The 23103-nt window shown below is 42.8% G+C and overlaps 1 protein-coding gene across 1 annotated transcript in view; it reads left to right on the forward strand.

Moving 5' to 3' along the window:
- SLC25A13 (solute carrier family 25 member 13) overlaps window positions 1-23103 on the forward strand; it is a 161184-nt gene that overhangs the window by 121441 nt on the left and 16640 nt on the right. The window contains exon 14 of the mRNA XM_079786798.1: window positions 13062-13202. Coding sequence (XP_079642924.1) covers window positions 13062-13202 — 141 coding nt within the window. The remainder of the gene's footprint in view (window positions 1-13061; window positions 13203-23103) is intronic.

Raw genomic sequence — 23103 nt, forward strand, 5'->3', positions numbered from 1 at the left:
TCAGAGTCATGAAGGAATCATATAAAAGAGTTGCTTTAAAGCAAAAGGAGACTTAACAATAATGACATACTACTGCACACCTATTAGAATGGCTAAGATCTGAAACACTGACAATAGAAGGCAAAGTATGAATGGGTGATTGTGATGTGTCAATCACTTGTAATACATGTACCACTCTGGTGGGGGATGTTGATAATGGGGAAGCTATGCATGTGTGGGGCAGGGGGCATATGGGAAACCTCCATACCTGAAACTGCTCTAAAAAAGAAAGTCTTTAAAAAATAGAGAAAGAGAGAGGCAATAACTACCAAAAAAAAAAAAAAATTAACTATGGCAATATCTAAATTTGGAGGTTTTTGAGAAGCCAGTGAGGCATCCCCATCATAGTTTGCCCCAAAAGTCTTCTGGGACAGGAGTGGGACTAAGGCACTGGGCTGGAATAAGAATTATGTGGCCTGCCTGCTTCTATGGAACGTTCTTTCTCTAGACTTCTACTTGGACTCTGGGCAAAAATAAAGAGGTAGGGTAGCTGATGACACTGAGGGTTCATGGGGGTGACCTACCTGCCCAAGGGCTGCCTTGTGTGGTTCAGAAATGTCATCTTATTAGAGGAAAGTTCAACTTGTGATGGACATTGAGCCAGTGAGGTATCTCCTTTCTGTTTTCCTCCCTTTCCCTCTTTGGAGAACATCTTAGAGTTGTTTGATTTAACATAGTTCCAATGTCAGGCCATCCTTCTGGTTTTCTAATAAATGGGGGAGGGCTTTGTTGTGATATGAAAATATGAAGACAGATTGGGTCACAGCTCTCACACAGTGAAGGTACTGTAGACACTGAAGGTCTGTAAATCATTAAACGATTCTGGTCATAGTAGTCAAAATAGACATGTCTGCCAGGCAGAACCCACATGTGAATATATTTGACAAGTCTGTAACTTAATGGCTTTTTAGTGTCAGTCAAACAGATTCTACTTTGGTTTCTTGGCCTGGCTTCTATAGTCCTATGAAAACCCTACGATAGCGATTTTCAACTGGCGTGCCGCAAGAATTTTTAAAACATGCAATACCTGATGATGTAGTCAGGGCCATTGCCTCATTTCCCTTAGATTGTCAAATGAAAAAATGACAACAGCCAACACAATAATAACTGTCCGGTGTGAATGAATCAAAATGATACCTTTTTTTTTTTCAGATCAGCAAAGATTGTATTTTTTTGGTGTGCCACAGAATTTTAGTAATTAGGTTGTGTGCACCATGATGAAAAAGGTTGAAAATCACTACCCTATGAAGTTGAAAATGTGAAATTTAATATTTATAAAAGGTGTAAACAGTATAGCCTTTTTCTGCCTTACCATGCAGTTAAGAAATTAAGAACAGGAAATTTCAATTTGGTGCCTATCTCAAAAACAATCAAGTGGTGAGAATCTATTCTCTTTTCAAAGTTCTTAAAAATGTAATGACAGATTTTTTTAATTTTTTTTTTATGTCAGAGCTTAATTTACACACCAAATCAAGGGAGAAAATTCTGTATTGCTTTATTGGAAATGTACATTTATTTACAGCCTAACTAGGTATATGTTAGTTTGCTAGGGCTGCCATAACAAAAGACCACAGGCTACATGGTGACTTAACAGAAATTTACTTTCTTACACTTACGGAAGCTAGAAGTCCAAGGTCAAAGTGTCTGCAGATTTGGTTTCTTCCGAAGCCCCTTTGCTTTGCTTGCAGGTGGCCATGTTCTCGTTGTGTCCTCACATGGTCCCCCCTCCGACTGTGTATTGTCTGTATCATAATCTCCTCCTCTTACAAGGACTCCAGTCTGATACGACCGGAGTCCTTATGACCCATACGACCTCATTTTACCCTAAATTACCTCTTTAAAGGTCCGACCTCTAAATATAGTCTCATTCTGTGATGCAAGGTTAGGACTTCAACACATAAAATTTGGAGGGATACAATTCAGCCCATAACACTAGGGGTCAAAATAAAGGGGTTTTTTTTCCCTCAGCTGTCCGGGTGGACTCCTTCCTAATTATAGAAGAGGAGGATGCTCTAGCGAGGGCACCAGGTCTGACATTTCCCTGCAGAGCTGGATGAGCCAGTGGCCTCTGGGCCTCATGCTCCTTCAAGTTTGCTGGCTTCTCTGTGGGTTGGTCAGTGCTTGTTTTTAGTGCTTCTGAACATCAGTTGGCTGCTTTTGGGACTGCATTTTACTTTTTTTTATTTATTTATTTAAAATACATTTTTATTGATTTCAGAGAGGAAGGGAGAGGGAGAGAGAGAGAGAGAGAGAAACATCAATGATGAGAGAGATTCATTGATTGGCTGCCTCCTGCATGCCCCCTACTGGGAATAGAGCCCACAACTGGGGCATATGCCTTGACCAAGAATCGAACCATAATCTCCTGGTTCATAGGTCGGCGCTTAACCACTGAGCCACACCAGGTGGGCAAGCACTGCATTTTATTTAATTTATCCACCGCTATCTGCTGACTTCTGTTTTCTACCTGCGGTCTTTATATCTGATGATAATACCGGTACTACATACAAATTACTTTCAATTCTCCATTTAACACTGAGTTACTAAGAGGGTAAATGGGAAATATGTCGAAGCTTAGATTTCTTAAGAAATCGTTATTTTTCAATTTATTCAAAAATCAAGTAGCGTCATCACATGAGTATGCGTTTTATATGTAATGAAAATCATTGGATATTTACTAGTGTAGACCTTTTTTTGTAGTAACAAATTTATTTGTATCTAAATAATCAAAATAATGGACTTGGGTTTTAGTTTTTAAAAATTCATATTTCATAACTTTATGTTAATCTATTTTTGACACATGTAAGCACACATTTTAGAATGTCACTGTGCAATTACATATTCTTAGCACATGTCATTTGTGAAAAGCACTTTAAATCTAAGTACATTCAATTGAGCATAATTAAAATATCAAGATACATATTCTTCATATACATTTTGCCACTTAATTTTTTAAGTAGCTATAAGTATCTACCATGTGAATTCAAATTAAAGTGAGGTGATTAAATTACAGTTATCATTAATGCTTTTTAAAATATAGCAGGAATTACACTATGTTAAAAAATACACTGCTGTTTTCTGTGGACAGCAGATTAATGACAAAATTGATTTTTTAAAAATACAAGACTGTTAATATTCTCTGCATATTTTCAAGATTTGCCTCTAATGGTTGTGTGTATGTGGGGGAGGGATCATAAGAAAGCATGCTTTTCATCTTGTGGGATTTATTTGACTCAGCTCCCTAGGTTATGAGAAAGTATGTTCGGGGATACTATCTTGATTAGTAAAGCATTGGAGAAAGGCTTGTTTATAGTTCGTAACAGGTGAAAGAAAATGGTTTATGGGGAAGTATGAACTGGGGCTCCTAAACTGATCCATTTGGTAATATATTTAGATATTTTATGCCATTTCCTATGGTAATAATAATGAGCAGTCATTTTTAAGGCACATATAGCCTTAAAACATACTTGTGCCCTTGCTGGTGTGGCTCAGTTGGTTGGGTATCGTAATGTGTACTGAGGGGTTGATGGTTTGATTCCCCGTGGGAGGTGTGCAGGCAGTGGCCCATTGGTGTTCTGCTCTCACATCTATGTTTCTCTCTCTCCCTCTCCCTTTCTCTCTTTCTAAAAATCAATTTTAAAAATCAATAAAAATAACAAAACAAAGCATTCTTTTTCACAATTATTAGACCCAAAGTATGTTAAGATCATTTTTGTGAGGGTCACTATTCTTGGAGTGGAAAAATTTGTGCAGTACATTAGGATTGTGTTGCTTTTCTAAATATTTTATTTCTTGAAATTCTTGTTTTTTAAAAAAGAAATAGATACATCATTTCCTACAATAAAATTATCTATGCAGAATCAGGAGTGTTAACAATGAAGTAAATCATTCTAGAGCTTGGCAAGAGGAGTTGGGATGGCAAAATTGTGAAAAAGAAACAGAGAAATAAAGCTTACCTAGCATCTGCGATAGAAGCCGCACTTCGGGTTCTGTGCAGACTGTCTGCCTCGCCCATTTCAGAGAGGAGGTATTAGAAGGAAAAAAATCTATATTTTACTCCTAGCCATGAGAACTGTATCATGTGAAAGATTATAGACCCCTCTTCATTTGAGAGGCCTGGTGCTAGGGGTTCCTGCTGACATAGTTGTAGCGTCCACAGTCCCATTTCCTGTCTGGTTGCTCTTGTGGACTTGAGACAGGAATCACAACAGCTAACTCCATCATATGGACATGGGAACTCTTGTTTGCATTGGTAGCGGGATGAGACATCCAGCATCCACTTGGGATAGCTTTAAAAGCTCCCCAAATCAGAAGTTGATCTTGACCATTAAGGGTCAATGTGTTGCCTTCACTTCCAGCAGTCATGTGGCCTGGTCAGAAGAATGCACTGGGGGACCTTTTGTGCTACACACAATTCAGTCTCCCTTTCCGTCCCTTTGTGACAGTGGTTCACGTTTTCCAGGGGATTTGCCAGTGTTGGGGGCAGTCCACACCTGAATGGAGCAGCGGACACGAGACCCACAAACATCGTGTGGTGGAATATGTTACCCAATCAGGGCACAGTCCGGCCATTGACATTTGTACAGTTCCTCCAGTAGGGTATGGCTAACCATTTCTCAGTAACAAAAGTATTTCAGAATTTAAAATGCCCACAATTTATTGAATGTCAGCTTAAATTTAATTATGTTGAGCTTTACTAAATCACCCATCACTCACTCAGGTGTGTTCTTCTCCCTCTCCCCTTCTTTTTTTTTTTTTACCTGACATAGCTACTTCCTATTAATCCTCAGTATAACCTTGCTTTCCTCAGAAAGTTTAACTTACAGTTTTCCAGGGAAAGAACCATTTGAGAGCTCATTTGTACTGACATTAAAGGAGTTTGGTAAGTTCGGTTCACCTACATAGAGTTCTATCCTATATTAATTCATAGTAATCAATACCATTGATTGAGCACTGCAGAATGCTAGGGACTGGGATAGGTGCTTCAGGTATGTTTTCATTTAATCCGCACATACTCCTGTAAATAACAGCTACGATACGTGCTTCATGAGGGTGAGATCTTTGTCGGTCTTGTTCACACCTACTATCGAGTGGACACATAGTGTTTATCGAAAGCATGAAGAGCATTAATGTCAATGTGCCCATTTTACAGATGGCATCAGTTTGGAGCGGGTAGGTTCAGAAGTTTGCCAAAGCTTAGGCCGTCAGCCATGGTGCCATATGACTCCCAGCAGTGCCTCATTTCTTGACCCATTGCTCTGTGTCAGTCACCAGGCTAGACAGTTGGTACTTGCTGCCTTAGCAAGGCCTCAGAGTGAGTCTGAATTGGTGTCAGCTCTGTGGTCCAAATGAGAGATCTAAGTTAGCAAGGAGCTGCCGGAGGTCACAGACAAGGAAGTGATAAAGCCGAATTAAAATCCAGGTTCCTGTGACTCCATTGCTATTATCCTGAGCCCCTGTGCTATATTTAGGTAAAACTCACACCAGTATAATTATTTTGTAAGCCCTTCTTAGTGAAATTAAAAATATGTCCTAGTTTTACATGTCTGAGTTTGAACTATTCCTCCAGGATTCAGACTTGGCATGATTTAGGGATTTTATTGCCTAAGGGCCTGGGGCTTCCTTATGATTTATTGCCAAATCTACAAAGAAAAGTTTGATGCATCTGATGAAAGTCTACCATATTGTACCTGGGGGAGAAAAACCTCTTCCATATTTCTTGATGTACTTTAGTGTCTCTGAATCATTTATCTCTAACACACAGAGTCCCTTCAAGTAACAGGAATTCAAGTATAAGTGATCAGGTTAACCCAAGATTCAGGCAGATACTCTGTTTAAATAAGAAAGAAAGAAAGAAAGAAAGAAAAAGAAAGAAAGAAAAAGAAAGAAAGAGAGAGAGAGAGAGAGAGAGAGAGAGAGAGAGAGAGAGAGAGAGAAGGAAGGAAGGAAGGAAGGAAGGAAGGAAGGAAGGAAGGAAGGAAGGAAGGAAGGAAGGAAGGAAGGAAGGAAGGAAGGAAGGAAAGAGAGAGGGAGAGGGAGAGGGAGAGGGAGGAAAGCAACTGAAAACGAATCGTTTTTAAGCACAGACTTTTTGACACTCAGAAAATCAATTTAATGGTTCTGAGCTTGGGTTAGGATTCAGGCCAGCCTTGGGTTCAAATTCTGTCTCTTCTTTGGACAGCGTTCTGTGCTTTTGTGTTATCATCTCCAGAGTGGCAGATGGGAAGGGATACTGGAGTCCTTTCTGGGCTGTTTTTCCCTCTGCTGGGAGAGGCCTCATAGGTCAGGACCCATGGTTTGAAGAACATAGGCATTGTAAAAAAAATCCTTACAAAACTGGTCAGTGAGAATCCCCTTACCAGTCTTTGAATTTTATGCAACAAAATTTGGCCTCTCATTTACCTTCAGACTCTTACTTTCTTGTGGGACCTCTTGGTTAACAACCTGTTCTATAAAGAGTGAAAAGAACAACTCCTGAAGCAAGAGGTGATACAAGCTGGAGACTCGCGCAGAAAGATGGATTAACTGTATTCTGCTTCGAACTCTATGGAACTGATGCAGAAATGGATCAAAACCAGTCCCCTTGTCAGGATTAGAAAACCACAGTGACTCAGAACGCTCCCAGATACATGAGTTGGGCAGAAAGGGACTCCTAGCTACAGACAGAAGGAGGTCTGCTCTACCATCGACTGTGCCACTGAACAGCACTTAAATACCTTTTCAAGGAACTTCAGGCCCGACATATCTTGATTTCTTTCATTTATCTAGTCTTGGACTACATTTTTAAAAACCACTGACTCTGTAAATGTGTTAACGTATACTGATGCAAGCTTCTCCATATGATGTTTTGTTCAGAATATTCCTGTCTTCAAACATCTTTTAGAAAACTTGTTGAGATTTTATTTAGGAAGATTGCTTTGAATTTTAAATGAATTTATGGAAAATTGACATTTTTTACATTTGCATTTTAAATTAATCTACTGGAAAATTGACAACTTTGTATCTTCTGGTCTAAGTATAATACTTGTTTCTCTAGTATTCAAATACTTATGTCCCTTTTTAAAAAAAATCTATATTTTTCTTCATTTTACTTGTAGACATTTCATGTTAGACTATTACTTATTAATGCTACTTACAAAACAGTGTTAATGTGAAAGATATTTTGGTATAGTGGTTCCCTATTTTTCCTCTAAAGATATAATTAATGTATGATTTTGTTTTTTATTCTCACCTGAGGATATGTTTCTATTAATTTTAGAGAGGGGGGAAGGGGACGGGGCGGGGGGAGAGAAGAGAGAGAGAGAGAGAGAGAGACAGACAGACAGACAGACAGACAGACATCTATGTGAGAGAGAAACATTGATCCATTGCTTCCCGTAAGCACCTTGACTGGGGATCAAACTCACAACCTAGGTATATGTTCTGACCAGGAATCAAACTTGCAGCCTTTTGGTGTATAGGATAATGCTCCAATTGACCCACCTGGCAAGGGTGATATATAATGTCTTTGACTGTCAGGTTCCTTTTTTAAAAAATTATATATATATCTCCAGACTGATGCTAATATTCAAGACTAATAGAGTAAGTAATAAAATGTCCTTGTTCAGACCCTGGTAGTAGCCTGGGTACAAACCCACCTAGCACTGTTATTCCTCACATGGTCTTTTCTCTATACACATAGGTGTCTGAATCTTAGTTTCCACTTGTTATAAACACTTTAGTCACATTGGATTAGGATCCACCCATATGACCTCGTTTTTACTTTAATTACCTCTTTGAAGGCCTTGTCTCCAAATATAATCACATTCTGACTCACTGAGAGGTAGTATTTCACTGTTTAAATTTTGGTGGAACACAGTTCAACCCAGAACAGTTGCCTTAATCTTTCTATGCCTCCATTTCCTCTTAAGTAAAATCTTGAAAAAATACCATTGCTTGAGTGGACTGAAGATGTACATATAATACATGCAAAGCAAGATGCTGATAGTCCATAATGGATTCTTAATGAATATTTATTACTTTACTCCTGTTTCAAGCTCCTTGAGAACAGAAGTGCTTTCTCACTCATCTTGTGTCCTCACAGTTCCTAGGACAAACTTTGAACACGATCGGTTATAAATATTTGTTGGGCAAATATATAAATGAATGATTAGATCGCAGAAACAAGTCTGCAGTAGTGTATGCGTTTCTCTTTAGATGGGCCCAGATACTGGGCAGTAACTAAAACTTCAGTAACAAAGACTGTTCCAGGAAACCTGTGGAGAAGTCAGTGTCCCCACTGTAAATATAATATTGCCCCACAGAGCCAGTTGTAGTCTGGAAAATCTTCCCCTGTCCTCCGTGCCTCGGACTCCAGAAAGTCACAGGGAAATGATTTGTGACAAAATTGCACACACACAAAAAGAACAGCATCTTCACACAGCCAGAGCTCTCGAGTGATGAGGGACACAAAGACATGGCGCACAATAGGTGTTCCTGTCCGCGGATTCGGCTGCCTTTGATCTCTGCAAAGGAGGGACCCGAGCAAGGTACTGTGAATGGATAATAGACCAGGAGCCAGCAGAGCAGCAGGCAGTGTGCTCAGTGATCAAGTCGTGGTGATGCCCAGACACCGTGCATCTGATGATAAGCATCTTCTCTTGGTGCCTTGGAGTCTCATTTCCTTCCAGCTTGACTCCAAAGGACCCATTCATCTCTGGCACCTCGACAATGTGCCACTCGGAGTCTGTAGGTTCTTTCTTTCTGAGCCCACCAGAGGTAACGAGGACATCATTATTTTTCCCTGGTATCACTACACTCTTTCTTCCCACTGCTTCTGCTCCCTGCAGCTCTCTGGGGTGGATTGACTTCTGTATCATCCTTAGTGATTAGAATTCCCTTTGTTGTGCTGAAAGAACTGGTACCTATGGTTTGGCTTGGGGTTTGGGGAGTTGAGTCTACGTTCTTATTTTATTGTATATAATGTTAACGTTTATAGGCATTAGTAAAGATACAAAAAAATGAAAAAGGCATCAATTCTATACCTAAGAATTATACCCTTTAATAATGGTACCACTTGGATATGGATGAAAAGTTTGTTATGAGATCAGATGTAAAACATATAAAAGTTACACGGAAGGCTAGAATTTGAAATCACAACTTGAAATAGGCCCTATAAAGCAGTCTCGGGATGGAAAGGGATCCTAGAGATGATGCAATGAATTGAAATGATTCTCAGCTCCCTTGTGCATCCAATCACGTAGGAACATTTTCAAAGGGCAGATGCAGAAATTCTCAATTTGTCTGGAGTAGGTTCTAGAAAAAAATTTTTTAATTTATTGACAGCATTTTACAGATGCCTCCCCTTTCCCCCGCTTCCCTTTACCCTCCTCTACCAGGCCCTTTCCCCCACCCTGGGCCTTCCCCACACTGTTGTCTGTGTCCATGGGCCATGCATATCTCTATATATAAAAGCCTAAGTGACCTGACAACTGGATGACTGGCCGGTAGCTATGATGTGTACTGACCACCAGGGGGCAGACGTTCAATGCAGGAGTTGCCCCCTGGTGGTCAGTGTGCTCCCACGGCGGGAGCACTGCTCAGCTGACCAATGAGCGCTAAATGCTGGGCTCAGGGCTGGCGAATGCAGCTGTGGCGGCCTGAGCCTCTCCCACCTCCGTGCCAGCGCTACTGAGCAGAGGCAGAGGCAGGTGCTGTGGGGCTGGGATGAACAGGAGTGGCACAGTGCCCTGCCTGGGCTCGGGCTCCTCCCCAGCCGCTTGCTGCTTCATGCACTGCTATATTCCTTGGGAGGATGTCGGACTGCCGATCCCCCAAAGGGTCCTGGATTGTGAGAGGTCACAGGCCAGGTGAGGGACCCCACCAGTGCACAAATTCGTGCACCAGGCCTCTAGTAAGCATATAAATTCTTTAGTAAATCTCTTCCACTCCCCTCTCCCCTCTGAGATCTGTCAGCCTGTTACATGCTTCCATGTCTCTGGATCTGTTTAGCTTGTCAGTTTATTTTGTTCATTAGATTCCACATATGAGTGAGACCCTGCGATACTTGCCTTTCTTTGACTGGCTTATTTTACTTAGCATAATGTTCCTCAGCTCTCTTCATGCTGTCTCAAACAGTTAGAGTGTCTTCTTTTTTACAGCTGCATAGTATTCCATGCTGTAAATGCAGCACAACATTTTTATCCACTCATCTACTGATGGGTACTTGGGCTGTTTCCAAATCTTAGCTATTGTAAATAAAGCTTCTATGGACATAGGGGTGTGCATATTCTTTCTGATTGGTGTTTCAGGATTCTTAGGATACATTCCTAGAAGTGGGATTGCTGGATCAAACAGCAGTTCCATTTTTTATTTTTTGAGGAAACTCCATACTGTGTTCGACAATGGCTGCACCAGTCTGCATTCCCACCAGCAGTGCACGGGGGTTCTAGAAGTCATTGTTGTTTAAAGCTCTGAAAGCGATTGTAACATGCAGCCAGGAAGGAGAACCATTAACTTAGGAGCTGGAGGAAATGACCAACGTGTTCGGAGTCACTGCTGTGTCTTGAGCACTGTGCTGGCTGCAACACAACCACCATCTCTTGGATCCTCATAAGAAGTGAGATAGTTTGACAAATAGGGGCAGAGGCTCGGTCCTCACCTGGGGCACTCAGCTGCCTCCTTCCCTGCTGTTGGCAATACTTGGTAAGTGTGCACCGAGTTCCTGCTTTGTTCTTCAAGATCAATGTGCACTGCCCACTTTCCATCCTACCCTCGGTAGGCATGGTCTTACCCACTTTTGAGCTTTCAGAAATCAGCCTCGGGCTAATTCTAGCTCAGCAAATCTTTCTGAGCAATCCTGCCCCCAGAAAATGATTTTTTAAATGTTTACTTATTTTTTACAACTTGAGAGCCCAGGTCAGAAGCACAAACATAATCTTGACTGTGTGCTTAGCACTGATCCTAGGTCAGGTCCATTTCATCTCCTCATCCTGCCACACTGGATTCCCTTCATGTCCTGTGGAGAGGGGCAGCAGCAAACCCACAGAACACTCAAGGGCTGTAGCCGGCGGGGCTTGGTCTTCTGCCTGCCTGCAGGCTGCAGCCGCCTGGAGCGCAACCTGGCTGCTCTGGGCCCTGGAGGAGTGGGAGCAGCACGCCGTGGTGAGGACCGGGGGACCAGCTCCCGGATGTGCTCACCTCCTTTCCACGTCAGAAGGGCCTTTCTCAGGCCTGTCTCTTGACGAATCCAAACCAGGTTTCTTCTACCAAGATTACTTGCTCCGTAGAGTCACCTGGGAGAGATGAAGGTGATGGCGAAACACAGCAGGAGCGCATGGGGCAGCGTGGCAGTCGAGGCTCGGGAGCCCTCCGCTGCCTTCTGTCTAAACCGTTGTAATGTTTAATGGAGAAAAGGAAACTCTCAGGTCTAGTTTTCAAGAACACGTGTGTCTTGATTAAGCTATGAAGTTGGTAAAAATGGAAAAACAATTTGATTTAGAGAGTTAATGAATGCACATTTTGGGGTATGGGGAGATTGTCATGTATATTAAGTAAGTTAGGCAGAAGTATTTCTGTTTCCTTATAGAATAACACATGGCCTGTGTAGAAGAAATAAAACAAATACAGCAGAAAAGAAAATAAACCGTTTGTAATCTGCCACCTCAGAAGCACGGCTCTGGTGTGTCTCTCCCACATGATGTTTAGGCAGAGCTGGGGCAGGTGTCCGTGCATTGACACAGGAGAGTTTTCTCTTCACATAATATAGTGAGCAGCCGCCATAATTTTTTATTGGCAGGATAGACTCTCGTTGCACAGCGTACGTGAGTTCACTTAATCCTCGCCTTACCGCTGGATGTTTATGTTGTTCCTAAGTGTTCTTCAGAGACCATTGTCGTAGCTGGTTTTGATTAGTGCAGGCCATTTTGTCCGGGTGTGTGCATTGGTTAATAGGATCAAAGGCTCTAGCAAGAAGTAGTTGGAGATGATATTGACCCAAATTGTGCCCGTTGCCATGGCGGCATCTCCTAAGCTGCATTTGCCGTTGTCTGTGGTCTAGTTCGGTGCATTCGCTACATAATAAAGACTCTGAACTATAACTGTGTGTCAACCTTAGTTCGAATGGCATAAAAATGTAATATATTTGTGACAAGGAATAACAAGTTGAAGTACAGTAAGAAGGAATGTAATTGCTTATGATAAATATAGGCTTAGCTTCAAAATAGCTAGCTTAAAATTTCCCTTAGAGTGCACTTTAAAGATTTCCACTGATGATCTCGGAGGAGTGGCACCCAGCCATTGCTGGAATGAAATAGCACACGTTGTTCAAAGTTTGGGCCATAATTGATTTAATGCATATTTTTACTACTTTGACATTTATCTTATATGAAAAGAATAATTCTATACACAGGTAATACATAAATAAAATTATAATACTGTGTAACTCCAGAAAATAGTGTTTGATGATTGGCCTGATTTTTTTAGGAGAATAAAGAAATAGCTTTCATCTAAGTTTGCATGTTTCCTGGCAACGTGTGGGTCATTGAGGAAATCATGAAGCCCCTCCTATTCTGACAGATACTGTTGGATTTCCATTTTATCGCTGCCTTTGTGACCTTGGCTTTGAGCCCTGTCATGGCAGTTCATTGCTCTTCAAGGACTCTGTTATTTGAGGGTGAGGACTCTGGTGAGGCCAACAGAAGTCTCTCTGTTTTCAGCTAAGTCTCTGGTCTTCGCTTTCCTTCAACCTTCACATGAAGGAGATAGGGCCTACAATGACCAGAGCCCTCACCCCAAAGTGACAAAGATTCCTCGAAGGGCAGTCAACCGCCATCACAGGGCTCAAAGCCAAGGCCCCCTCGGCAGTTACTGTATTTTGATTCGAACTCATCATCACTGACTGTTTTCATTGATGGGACAAGGATATACAGTGTGGTCTCTTGAGGATAGAATATTCAGAGCTCCATTGAGGATGATCACTCACCTCTTCCTGAACCATTTGCCATGACCCTGCTTTGATAATACTTTTCTTTTTTCCTCTTTAGGCAGGCGGTTCCCAGGTGATCTTCACAAATCCTTTGGAAATCGTCAAGATCCGCTTGCAAGTGGCTGGGGAAATCACCACCGGCCCCCGAGTCAGTGCTCTGTCTGTCGTGAGGGACCTGGGGTTCTTTGGGATTTACAAGGTAACTTTCCTTTCGGTCATTTGTCTGACTGCGTGCTCATCTCCTAAACCAGTCACTGCTCACCAGCATGAAATTGATCCCTCGCGCTTCCACGCCTGGAAAAGGTCATTGCCATGTCTGTGGTCTGGTGTGGTGCATTCGCTACGTAATAAAGATTCTGAACTATATAGCTGCTGCAGTCCACAGGGCACCTTCATGCCAGTGAGAAGGAGGTACCCTTCCTGCCATCCACCAAAAAGCTGTCCTTAGAAATACACAAGCCAGGGATGGCTGGTGTGAATGACGCCCGCTGGTGCTGTTCAGTGCGCAGGTCTGTGCAGCAACACTGGCTGGAGCCTTCTTTGGATTTGTTATTGATACAACAATTCCTGATTCTCGGTGTTGTCCGCCATGCAGGACAGATGCCCCGATCCCAGGGCACCATCTTTCGGGAGGTATGCTGAGCCCAGTGTCAGAAGTCCACACCAGATCAAGAATGTATTTTCTGATCCTGTACATCCCAGCCCTGTCCATATATGTATGGCTTGTCATAATTGTGTTGAATCTTAACCGTTTTTCCTGTAGAAAATAGTTTTTCAGAATGATTGGAAAACCAAACTTTTAGAAATGTCTTAAAATTTGTGATTCACACTCCTCTCCCAAAGAAGGTATAATGGAATATACTAGAACTTGTTTCATATATGCCCAGTTATGATGCTTTAGCAAACATGAGGTGTCATCATTTTTCAATGAGAAAAATTTAAAAAACAATGTTTCATAGCCAATTTGAATAAGTAAACCTTTCGGGATATAGGATGAGAAGGCCAGTGTCTACTTAAAATAGTTTTCATTTATTTACATAGAATGTATGTGCCCTTGACTGGGAATTGAACCCGAGATCCCTCAGGGCACTGGCTGATGCTAACCACTGAGCAGCACCGGCCAGGGCCACTTGATCCACTTTCTGACTTGGTCACCCACATGGTTTTGCAGTGTTTCATCTTTATTCCAGGCGGCCACTTCTGTACCCTGTGGACATAACGTCAGGGCGGTTGTTTTCTTTTTCCCCTGTTCTCAGCTCATCCTAAATTAAATTAACCTTGCTTTTTGCCGTGAACTGTAAATGCCGTGTTTTGACATTCAGCACGGCACGTTGGGAGCTCCTACCCCCAACGTGCACTTTTTTGCCCTCTTCTTTCTCACTCATGTTTGCAGGTCACCTTGCTACACATCAGTGTTCGTAATAGTCGGGGTTGTTTCAGGTACATTTGCCTTCCCCGTACTTCTCGAAGTCCAGTGAGGGAAGAGTACCCCATCATCTGAGACTGAGACTTTGTAAGGATCAAACATAATGGGATGCCCTCTTTTCCGGTGGTTGGTTTTAAGGGTGTGTGTGGGGGGGTGTTGGTAGAGAACTTGCCTTATAGTTTGGAGTCTGTGGAGCTCTGGGATAGATATGCTGATTTTTCAAAGTAGCCCTTAAAATGCTCAATCTGAGTGTTTGCGGTGGAACACAATATTCCAGCTATTTCATTTACCACATTATTGCCCAGCTGTAAGAAATAAACAGAATTGTCATGAGGCACAGCATGGATCATTTTGAGGGGGGAAAAAATCAGCTTCTTTTCTACATTTCTAGGTCCTGGCGGGCTAGAACACAATGTAGCAGCATGTCATTTTGACAAGATGCCAAGCAGTCTTTCAACAGGTTGTCTAGTGAAAAACACTTAGGTACTAACGGTAGTGACTGCTATGGAAATGTCTAGATGGATAAAATGGTAGAAACTTGTTTGCTGACACAGAAACGGAGACTGTTCAACTCCCCGCACATGATACAAGACGGAGACGTCGTCCTTTTCATCTTCACGGTGTTTCATAATCTTAATCCCCTTTAACACCCCCTGGAAGTCCTCGGCCTCCTGATTTTGTAGTTAGGGGAGCGGAGGCTGCCAGCGACAGTATCTGAGCTGAAATCGAGGATCAGAAGTTTCTTGTTTCCACTTTTGTGCTAAAAGTGCTTTCCTGAAATGAGCAGGATTGCTCAAGTTTGAGCAAGCGACCTCTCCCGTATAAAGTTAGTGTAATTACTAGTCTGGTGGTTTAGTCTAGTTCAGAGGCATTCCTCCGGGCTGGGTGCCGCTTTGGGTGCCTTGCTAATTACCATGGGAAGGCGCTGGCACTCTTGAGCTACCGGAAACTCGATTTCATTGCACGAGAGTGATCTCGCAGTCCCGTCCTTTCTGCTGGCCGGTGCTGTCCTCCGTTGAATTCCAGATCTGTAAGCCCGGATTCACTTATCGGAGATCACAGCTCCATTCCGTCTGATCGTCTTTATTGCCTGCCCGGGTGGTCCTCATTTATATCATCCCAAATGCCAGCCTTCGGTTTGGTTTCCTGTGACTCTGGGCACCCCCACCTTACCCCACCTCTCCTCGGTCAGAAATCGTGTTAGCAACTCAACGTCCATTGTTTTATGGTTGTCAGCGCTTTGCTCTGCGGTGTTGTTTTTATTGTAGGATAGTACTTCTTAGTCATAAAGCTCTTCACTGATGCTTGTCGTGGTTGGGTAGAAAGATGCACAGGACTTGGAGTGACCTAAGACCTTTACACCTGGTCTGCATCCCTCCATCTGTAGTTGGGACAGGTTATCTCCCTTCCTTCCCTGGGTCCTTTTGTTCGCCCTTGTTAACGTGACAATGCGGGACCCAGGAGGGGGGAGTGGTTGGTTCTGTCCTGTGTGTTTAGGCCTGTGGTGCTTAACCTCCCTAAATTGGACTTAACCTGGCTTTCTATTTTTCTCCTGAATTGACTTGCAAAATAGCCCACTATTCTGTGACCTCCCTGTGAATGGTAATTAGAATACTGGCTTTAGAAATACATTTACAACTGAAAAAAAACACAGGGGGGTGTGGTAAACATTTCACATTCCTGAGGTTAGAAATAGTTCTAGTGGACCCTGTAAACAAAGCCTCCTCTTTGGGTACCATTTAGAGAGGTTTAGTTACAGCACCGAGTAGGTAGGTGATTGAAGTAAAGGCAGGATAATAAACTGCCTTTGAAAGAGCTTTTTGAATGTAATGTAGTTTTCAAAAAACCTGCAACTATACTGCTTTTCTTAAGAATGCATGAGGATGTGTTTCCCTTTCTCTAGGGAACTTTTGTTTTATTACAGAAGCCCCTAGCGCATGAGATATATAAAATAAATCGCCAGAGAAAGGAAAGTGGCATATATGGACTTGTGAATGTTACCTTTCCTGTAGGAGCCAACAAAGCTTTGCTGAGGAGATGGATTACACCCAGGGAGTGGAATGGAACTTATTGTTTAACATTGAATGTCAGCACAGCTCATGTAGGCTGAGAGATGTTCCTTAAGAAGCAAAGGAACAGTTTCTGTCTCTGAGTTCAGAAAGCGGGCAGGGAAGCAATGACAGCCAGGATCCATCATGCAGAGTTGAAAATCTTTTTTGGATTGTACTCCTGTGTGGTGCATTGGCTGCTGCATGGAAAGTCACTTGCAAATATGGGCTGTATCTACTGTGTTCTCATCAGAGGTCTTTGTCCACTGCATTCTAGAGCATTCAGATATATAGTCATCCATGTACATACTTGTTGTGCATGTGTGTTCATTCATTGTGTATGTGTTGATGAATCGTTGGACTACTGTCCATAAAATCAGAAAGCAAGTAATGATACATGTTCTTGATTATTCTGCTAGTTATCCCAAAGGGATGTCATTTGTTTGTTTTTAATATATTTGTATTGATTTTCTAGTGGAAGAGAGATAGAAACATCAGCGATGAAAGAGAATCATTGGTCAGCTGCCTCCTGCATGCCCCCTACTGGGGATTGGCCTGAAACTGGGACATGTGCCCTGATCATGTGCCATGTTCATCCACTGAGCCACAACAGCCAGGCCTGTTTGTTTGTGTTAAAGGAAATACAAGTTTATGTTTCAAAAAACACACACAAATAATTCAGAAATATCTGAAAGTAAAATTCTCTCTACCCCTTTTAATCTCATTCTTTCTTCAAAGGATAACCATTGCTTGTGTTTTTCATATTACCTTTAAGAAAATAAAACCTACTTAGATCAATATTTACCTCTCTCCTCCTTCCTGCTTTCTCTTTCTCTCTGAATATCACTAATTGTATCCATATCAGAATCTTGTGTATGTGTGTTTTAGCAAAAATGGAATCTTTCTAAGCACACTATATATCTTAAAGCTCTTTCCTCATTTTATTTAATAGCCGTAGAAACATTTAAAAAATATTTTTAAAGCAGTTTCCTACGGATGGGTATTTATATTGTTTCTAGTTTGGGGATATTACAAGCCATAGCAGGGGGAATATCCCTGCATATATTTGGATATACTTTTGTGAGTTTATCCCAATGATAAATTCTAGCAATGAAGATGTTAGATCATAGGGCATGTGCATTTTTATTGTTAATAGATTTTGTCAAACTGTACCAGTTTATTAATTTTATGTTGGTAACATGTAAGTACACAAGAAAAAAATTTCTCAATTTAGCAGCTTTTAAAGAAATACTCGTTTTTATGTGCTCATGGCTCCACATGAAGAAAACACCTGTTTAGTCATTAGTGCGAGGAGCTGGTGCCATGCTAATTTTCTAACACCCAGGGGCCTGCTATGGCTTTACAACCTCCGCAGTGACAGTTCGCACCCTTCTTCTCCCATAGGCGGCTTTTCCCTGGACCTCTGGGAAAGCCTCCTCATGGGTTTGACTCCTGACTCTTCCAAACCTATTGTCCCCACAGCATCCAGGTTGATCTATTTAAACTGTGAATCAGATTAATTCACCTACTCAACACAGTTCTGTTGAGAGCTGACTGTACGCCCCGTTCTAGCCATTTAGGGTACAGCTGTGGAATCCAAGTCCCTGCTCACATGTTGGTGGGTAGAAAAAGTCAGCCATCAAGATAGCAAACATATGACATCTGTTGGTGCTAAGAACCTTGATGAAGAAGCAGGCAGGGTAGGGTGAGGGTATGGAAAGGGCCAAGGCAGGCAAGCATTGAGGGAGGGGGGTGCATTTTAGTAGAGTGGTCAGGGAAGGCCTCGGATGAGATGACACTTGAGCGGAAACTAGCATGCCCTACAGGAATGGTGTCCTTGCCCAGCGGCTTCCTGCTGCACCTAGAACAGCACCCTGGCTCCCTGCTGGCCTCTCTTCCCCTGCCCTTTTGTTCTACCCTCCCTCTCCTCTGGCTGCCCTGCTGCCTTTCCTTCCCTCAGACTCTCCAAGCTCATTCCCTCTCACTTTTCCGTCTGCCTGAAGGCCCTGCCCCTCACGTCTTTGCTCAACAGATGCCTGCTCAGAAAGACAGCCAGGTCACTGCATGGCACCTGTCACCATCTGATAGATTTCTCAGTGTGAGTGTGTCTCCTTATCTGGAGTGTGCTTGCATATCGGAGACCTGTCTTGTTCACTGCTTCTTGGAACAGTTTCTGGCACACAAGTGGACATTTGATAAGCATTTGTTGAGCTCATGAAGGGTAAGCAAAAGCCACGTGTTTACAAGTTATCACAAAGATATTGGAGCACTGACAGTGAATGAATGTGGGCAAGTAATGACCAAAGAAGACCATGATATTGGGGAAGTCTAATGCAAAGAAAGGAGACACCCATTCATTCACCCAGCAAGCTCTGCCCTGGGAATATGAAAGTGAATCGATAATGCATGGTTTTATAAGTTTACCATCTCATGCCTGCACACCCCTACGGGTGATTGAGCCCGCAACCCCAGGCATGTGCCCTGATGAGGAATCGAACCATGACCTCCTGGTTCAACCACTGGCCAGGCGAAAAATATTATTTTATAAATCAATGCCCAAAGGAGTTGATTATGCAGGAGGGGTTAGAAAAGATTCTTAAAAATATTAGGAAATGATTAATTTTTTTATCATTCTTCCATTCATTCACCAAATACTTGTTAATGATTAATTCTAGTAGGTGCCAGAGTTACAAAGATTGAATGCAGTATTATTGCTTTCAAAGTGATGAGTGTTAAGGGAGGTGAGAGACTATAATCATTCCAGTGCCATAAAGTTCTTTTAAAAAAATAATTCGACAGGCAGTATAGTTTTGAAAAGAAGAAAATTCAGATATTCAGGAGTAGGTAACAGTAAAAGGTTAGTGTTCTCACCCTGTGTTGCAGGTAACCTACCTTTCCAGGGACAAACATTTTTTTATCAAGTTCATGCTTTGTTTTGTTGTTGTTTCTTTCTTTTGCTAAGTGCCTGCAGAATTAGTTTTAACACAGTACTTTTTTATTTCAGCGACACTTGTATAATATTAGCATGCTGTCCTTCAGGTTTAAAGTATTGAAAATGCTGCCACTCATCCACTGTTTGTGGAGTGCTCTGAATATATTTTCCAGCAGTGACATAGATATCTAACAATCTATTCTTACCTCCTTCTGGTTTCTAATTGTGACCAAGGTATGCACTTAAAAGATGGCCAGTTTAAGAAATGTTCACTGACTGTAAATTAAGGTGATATGTCCCATGTGGGATATGATCAAGTTAGCAAACTATTGAAACTTATTTGGTAGGATTAGGTCTTCTGCCAAATAAAAGATTGATTGGTTCTTACCTGATAAATGTAGAACTCTACTGTGATTCAAGTATGAAACCACATAGGAGTCCTAGTCCAGCTTCTGTTTAAAGAATATATTAGCTATTTCTGTTTTCTGCTGCAAGAGGACAGTGTGTTTTTCATTGATTGTAATAATTACCTCTATATCATCACCTTTTATTGAAGATCCTTGGGCTAGGTATTGTACTAGGTCCTTTATATGAATCATTGGATGTAAATTTAATTCTGATGTCAATACAAACGTTACTTGCATTTTAGAAATAAGGAACTGGAGGCACCGAGAGCGCGTAAGAACTTCACCCACCATCAGATAACAAGTGGCAGAGCAATACTTTGAGCCCAGGTCTCTGACTCCAAAGCCTGCATGCTTGCTCCTGCAGTGTCCTGCTGCTTGAGAAGCGGCGGGAGGGGGGGGGGGGGCAGGCTGCAGGTAGAGAACCATAGTTAAGAGGATTTATTTTAAACTACTTCTTTGAATGCAGTCTGCTTCCTCTCTGAGAAGTCATCCTCTCCAAGAATTGCAGTTAGAGAGGTGAAACACGAAGAGACTCCCCAGCCACAACTGCAGAGAAATGGCCTTCGTTGGGCACGCCGGAGGACTTTGGAATAAAGAGCTCTCCCTTCCTCCCTGGATCTACACCAAGCAGAATAGAACAGAGGAATGATCACACGCATTGCCTGCACAATAGTGGAGGTTGAATGAAACTTGTCAAGAGGATGGTTCAAGAGCAGACCAGCTTGAGCATCTCCTGGACTAAGCATTGGTTCTCTCTGGAGGGTTTCTAGCCAATGGCAGATGAGCACTGTTGATGGCAACGCAGCGTGTGGTGGTAGAATAGGGAAGAGCCAACACTGACACACAGGAGGGAATTTCCTACCCAAAAATCTCGAGTTGCCAAATGCCTTCCTTAAAATTGCAATGAAATTCAGGAGAAACCTACACCCTAAATGTCTCTGGAATCAAGAAAACGAATCATAGCCATTGCTATTTTACCTTAAAATTGAAGTCATTTCAATGTCACTGATATCGAGTCTCCAGTTGTTGGCTGGTTTATTTGGTTCTAACTCCAATGACACAATCCCATATCAGTGATATTCCCCACCCTGTTCGAATCCCAGCCTCGTGGCCCTAACTGTCCCTGGACTGGGCAGGAGAGGTGCTGCCAGGCTGTGAGCCACGGGTTAACTGGCGTGGGAGAAACCAAGAGGAATGCCGAGGGATCAAGACATGACATGCTGCCCATTGTGTGCCGCTCCAGGATCAAAATATACAATTATACATGCCAAATAAATCCTAAACCTGCAAGTTAGGGGAAGAGGGGTGGCTCTGACTACAGGTGCCAGGAGCATTAAATAACCTTCGCAGACAAGGTGCACCACTGTTGTCTTGAGGGCTGCAGGGTCCCCCAGTCTGGCATTTGCCCCCCATGCTAGACAATGTGCATTCACGGCAGGAGTCTCTGTTAAGCCTCCGTCTCCCAGACCTGCTGGCTCCTGGTGCCCAGCCCTGACACAGAGGTGCCTTTGTGAGTGTAATTACCTTCCCCTGTATTAGCAATAGTCTGTTTAGAGCTGTATTTGCAGGTACAGCTAGAATAAGCAGGAATTAGCATGCGAAAAGACCTGCCCTGGCCCTGACTTCTTTATCAGCAACCACCCTTCAAGACTGTTTTTTTTTTTTCTACCCCTCAAATTGATTGGGCAGGTGTGATACCAACCGAGATGAAGAGCTTTAAAAGAAAAAGGGGAAAAAAGACATTGGAGGTAGCAGTGTGTGTGTGTGTGGTGTGTGTGTGTGTGTGTGTGTGTGTGTGTGTGTGTGTGTAAGATACAAATCCTGTTGTGTTATATCTCTTGACAGTTTCATGCCAGACAGAGCTGCCAGAGTAAACTTGAGTGGATGATTCCAGCAACTTAAGAATTGATTAAAGCTCCCTTGGGCTTTCAACACAGTGGCCGCATCCAAGAAAGCATGAGACGCAAAATAAATAATTCCTTTGCCGCGGGGATACCGTGGCCAGCGTCTCTAAGCCTGCGTCACGGGCTTGTGTCGACTGTGGGCTCTTAACTTCAAGTTCAGTGAGGCCTGCCCTTAAAGAAGCTTTCCTGGACCTTAACTAGAATGACGACGAGAGACTTCAGAATGATACAGAGTTGGCGTAGAGCCAGAGTCCATCATTAAACTAGATCTGAGTTTTGATTCTCGTTTATTTACCTATGGGGTCTCCCCTGAGATGCCTCTTACAGTTTCTGTCTGTTATTGGTGGGTCTTTTATTTAAAAGGAGGAAAAAACACACACAATAATTTACCCTCTTTGGAGAAAGAGGGCTTTAATGAATAGTAAGAGATCAGATGATTGCATTTTGGGTTTTATTAATTTTCCCCGGGTGGCTTTACGGGGTACAGAGGACATTCGGGGCTAACCGGGGCTGCCTGGGGAACCAGTGAGAAGGAGAGACAGGAAATGTGGTGATTTTCTTATGCAGCAAGAACGTTTCAAGGTTTATTTTCGGTGGCGCACACTTTGTAACTTATTAATTTTTTAAATGGCCAAAGTAATTATTTTTTTGTGTAGCTGACGCAGGCACTTGGGCAGCACGGAATGTTTCCCTCTATTATAAAGCTGCCTGTTCAAAGTGGCTGATCACCTTGTAAATATCGCACGGGGGCACGCAGAATTCAAGTCAAACAGGTTTCTGTTTTGCTGTAGGACGGAGAATGGGTGTTCACCACCCATGTGAAGGATTTATCAGGGAATCCGGGAGAGAGGCCTGCTCTCTGTTGGGACTTTAAAAGCCTTTTCACATCCTGCTTCCCTTTTCATTGTGGGGAGCCACAGGTCAGGTATTGCCTGGGGCAGCCTTACAAATTGGCACCTGCCTTTGTGCCTTTGACCTGAAGGAAGTGGTGAGGAGAGGAGGCCGGGGAAATTTAAGAAGTCTGTGCCTTTTTCTCCAACCTTCTGCAGAGTTAGCTTTCCTTGGGAACTGGGGCTCTCGTGCCTGGGGAGGGAGAGGCTGGGGGCACCTCCTGTCCAGGCCAGTGATTTGTGCCTGGAGGAGTCTGAGCAGGTGCTGGGCTGTGAGGGATGCAGCAGGGGAGAGGCAGGGAGAAGGGCCCCCTCCTCCCCACTGCCCTGCACGTGTATACTGCAGTGGGCACTTTACAGGGACTAACACAGTCACCGCCTCCTTTATTCCTAAACCCCTGTTCCCTCCCGACCCCCGGGAGAAGGCAGCCTTTAGAATTTGTGACAAATGAGCAAGGTTCAGAGCTTGATTTCTCCCGATGCTTGTCTCCCG

Source organism: Cnephaeus nilssonii (assembly GCF_951640355.1).
Source record: "Cnephaeus nilssonii genome assembly, chromosome: 12".
NCBI lineage: Eukaryota > Metazoa > Chordata > Mammalia > Chiroptera > Vespertilionidae > Cnephaeus > Cnephaeus nilssonii.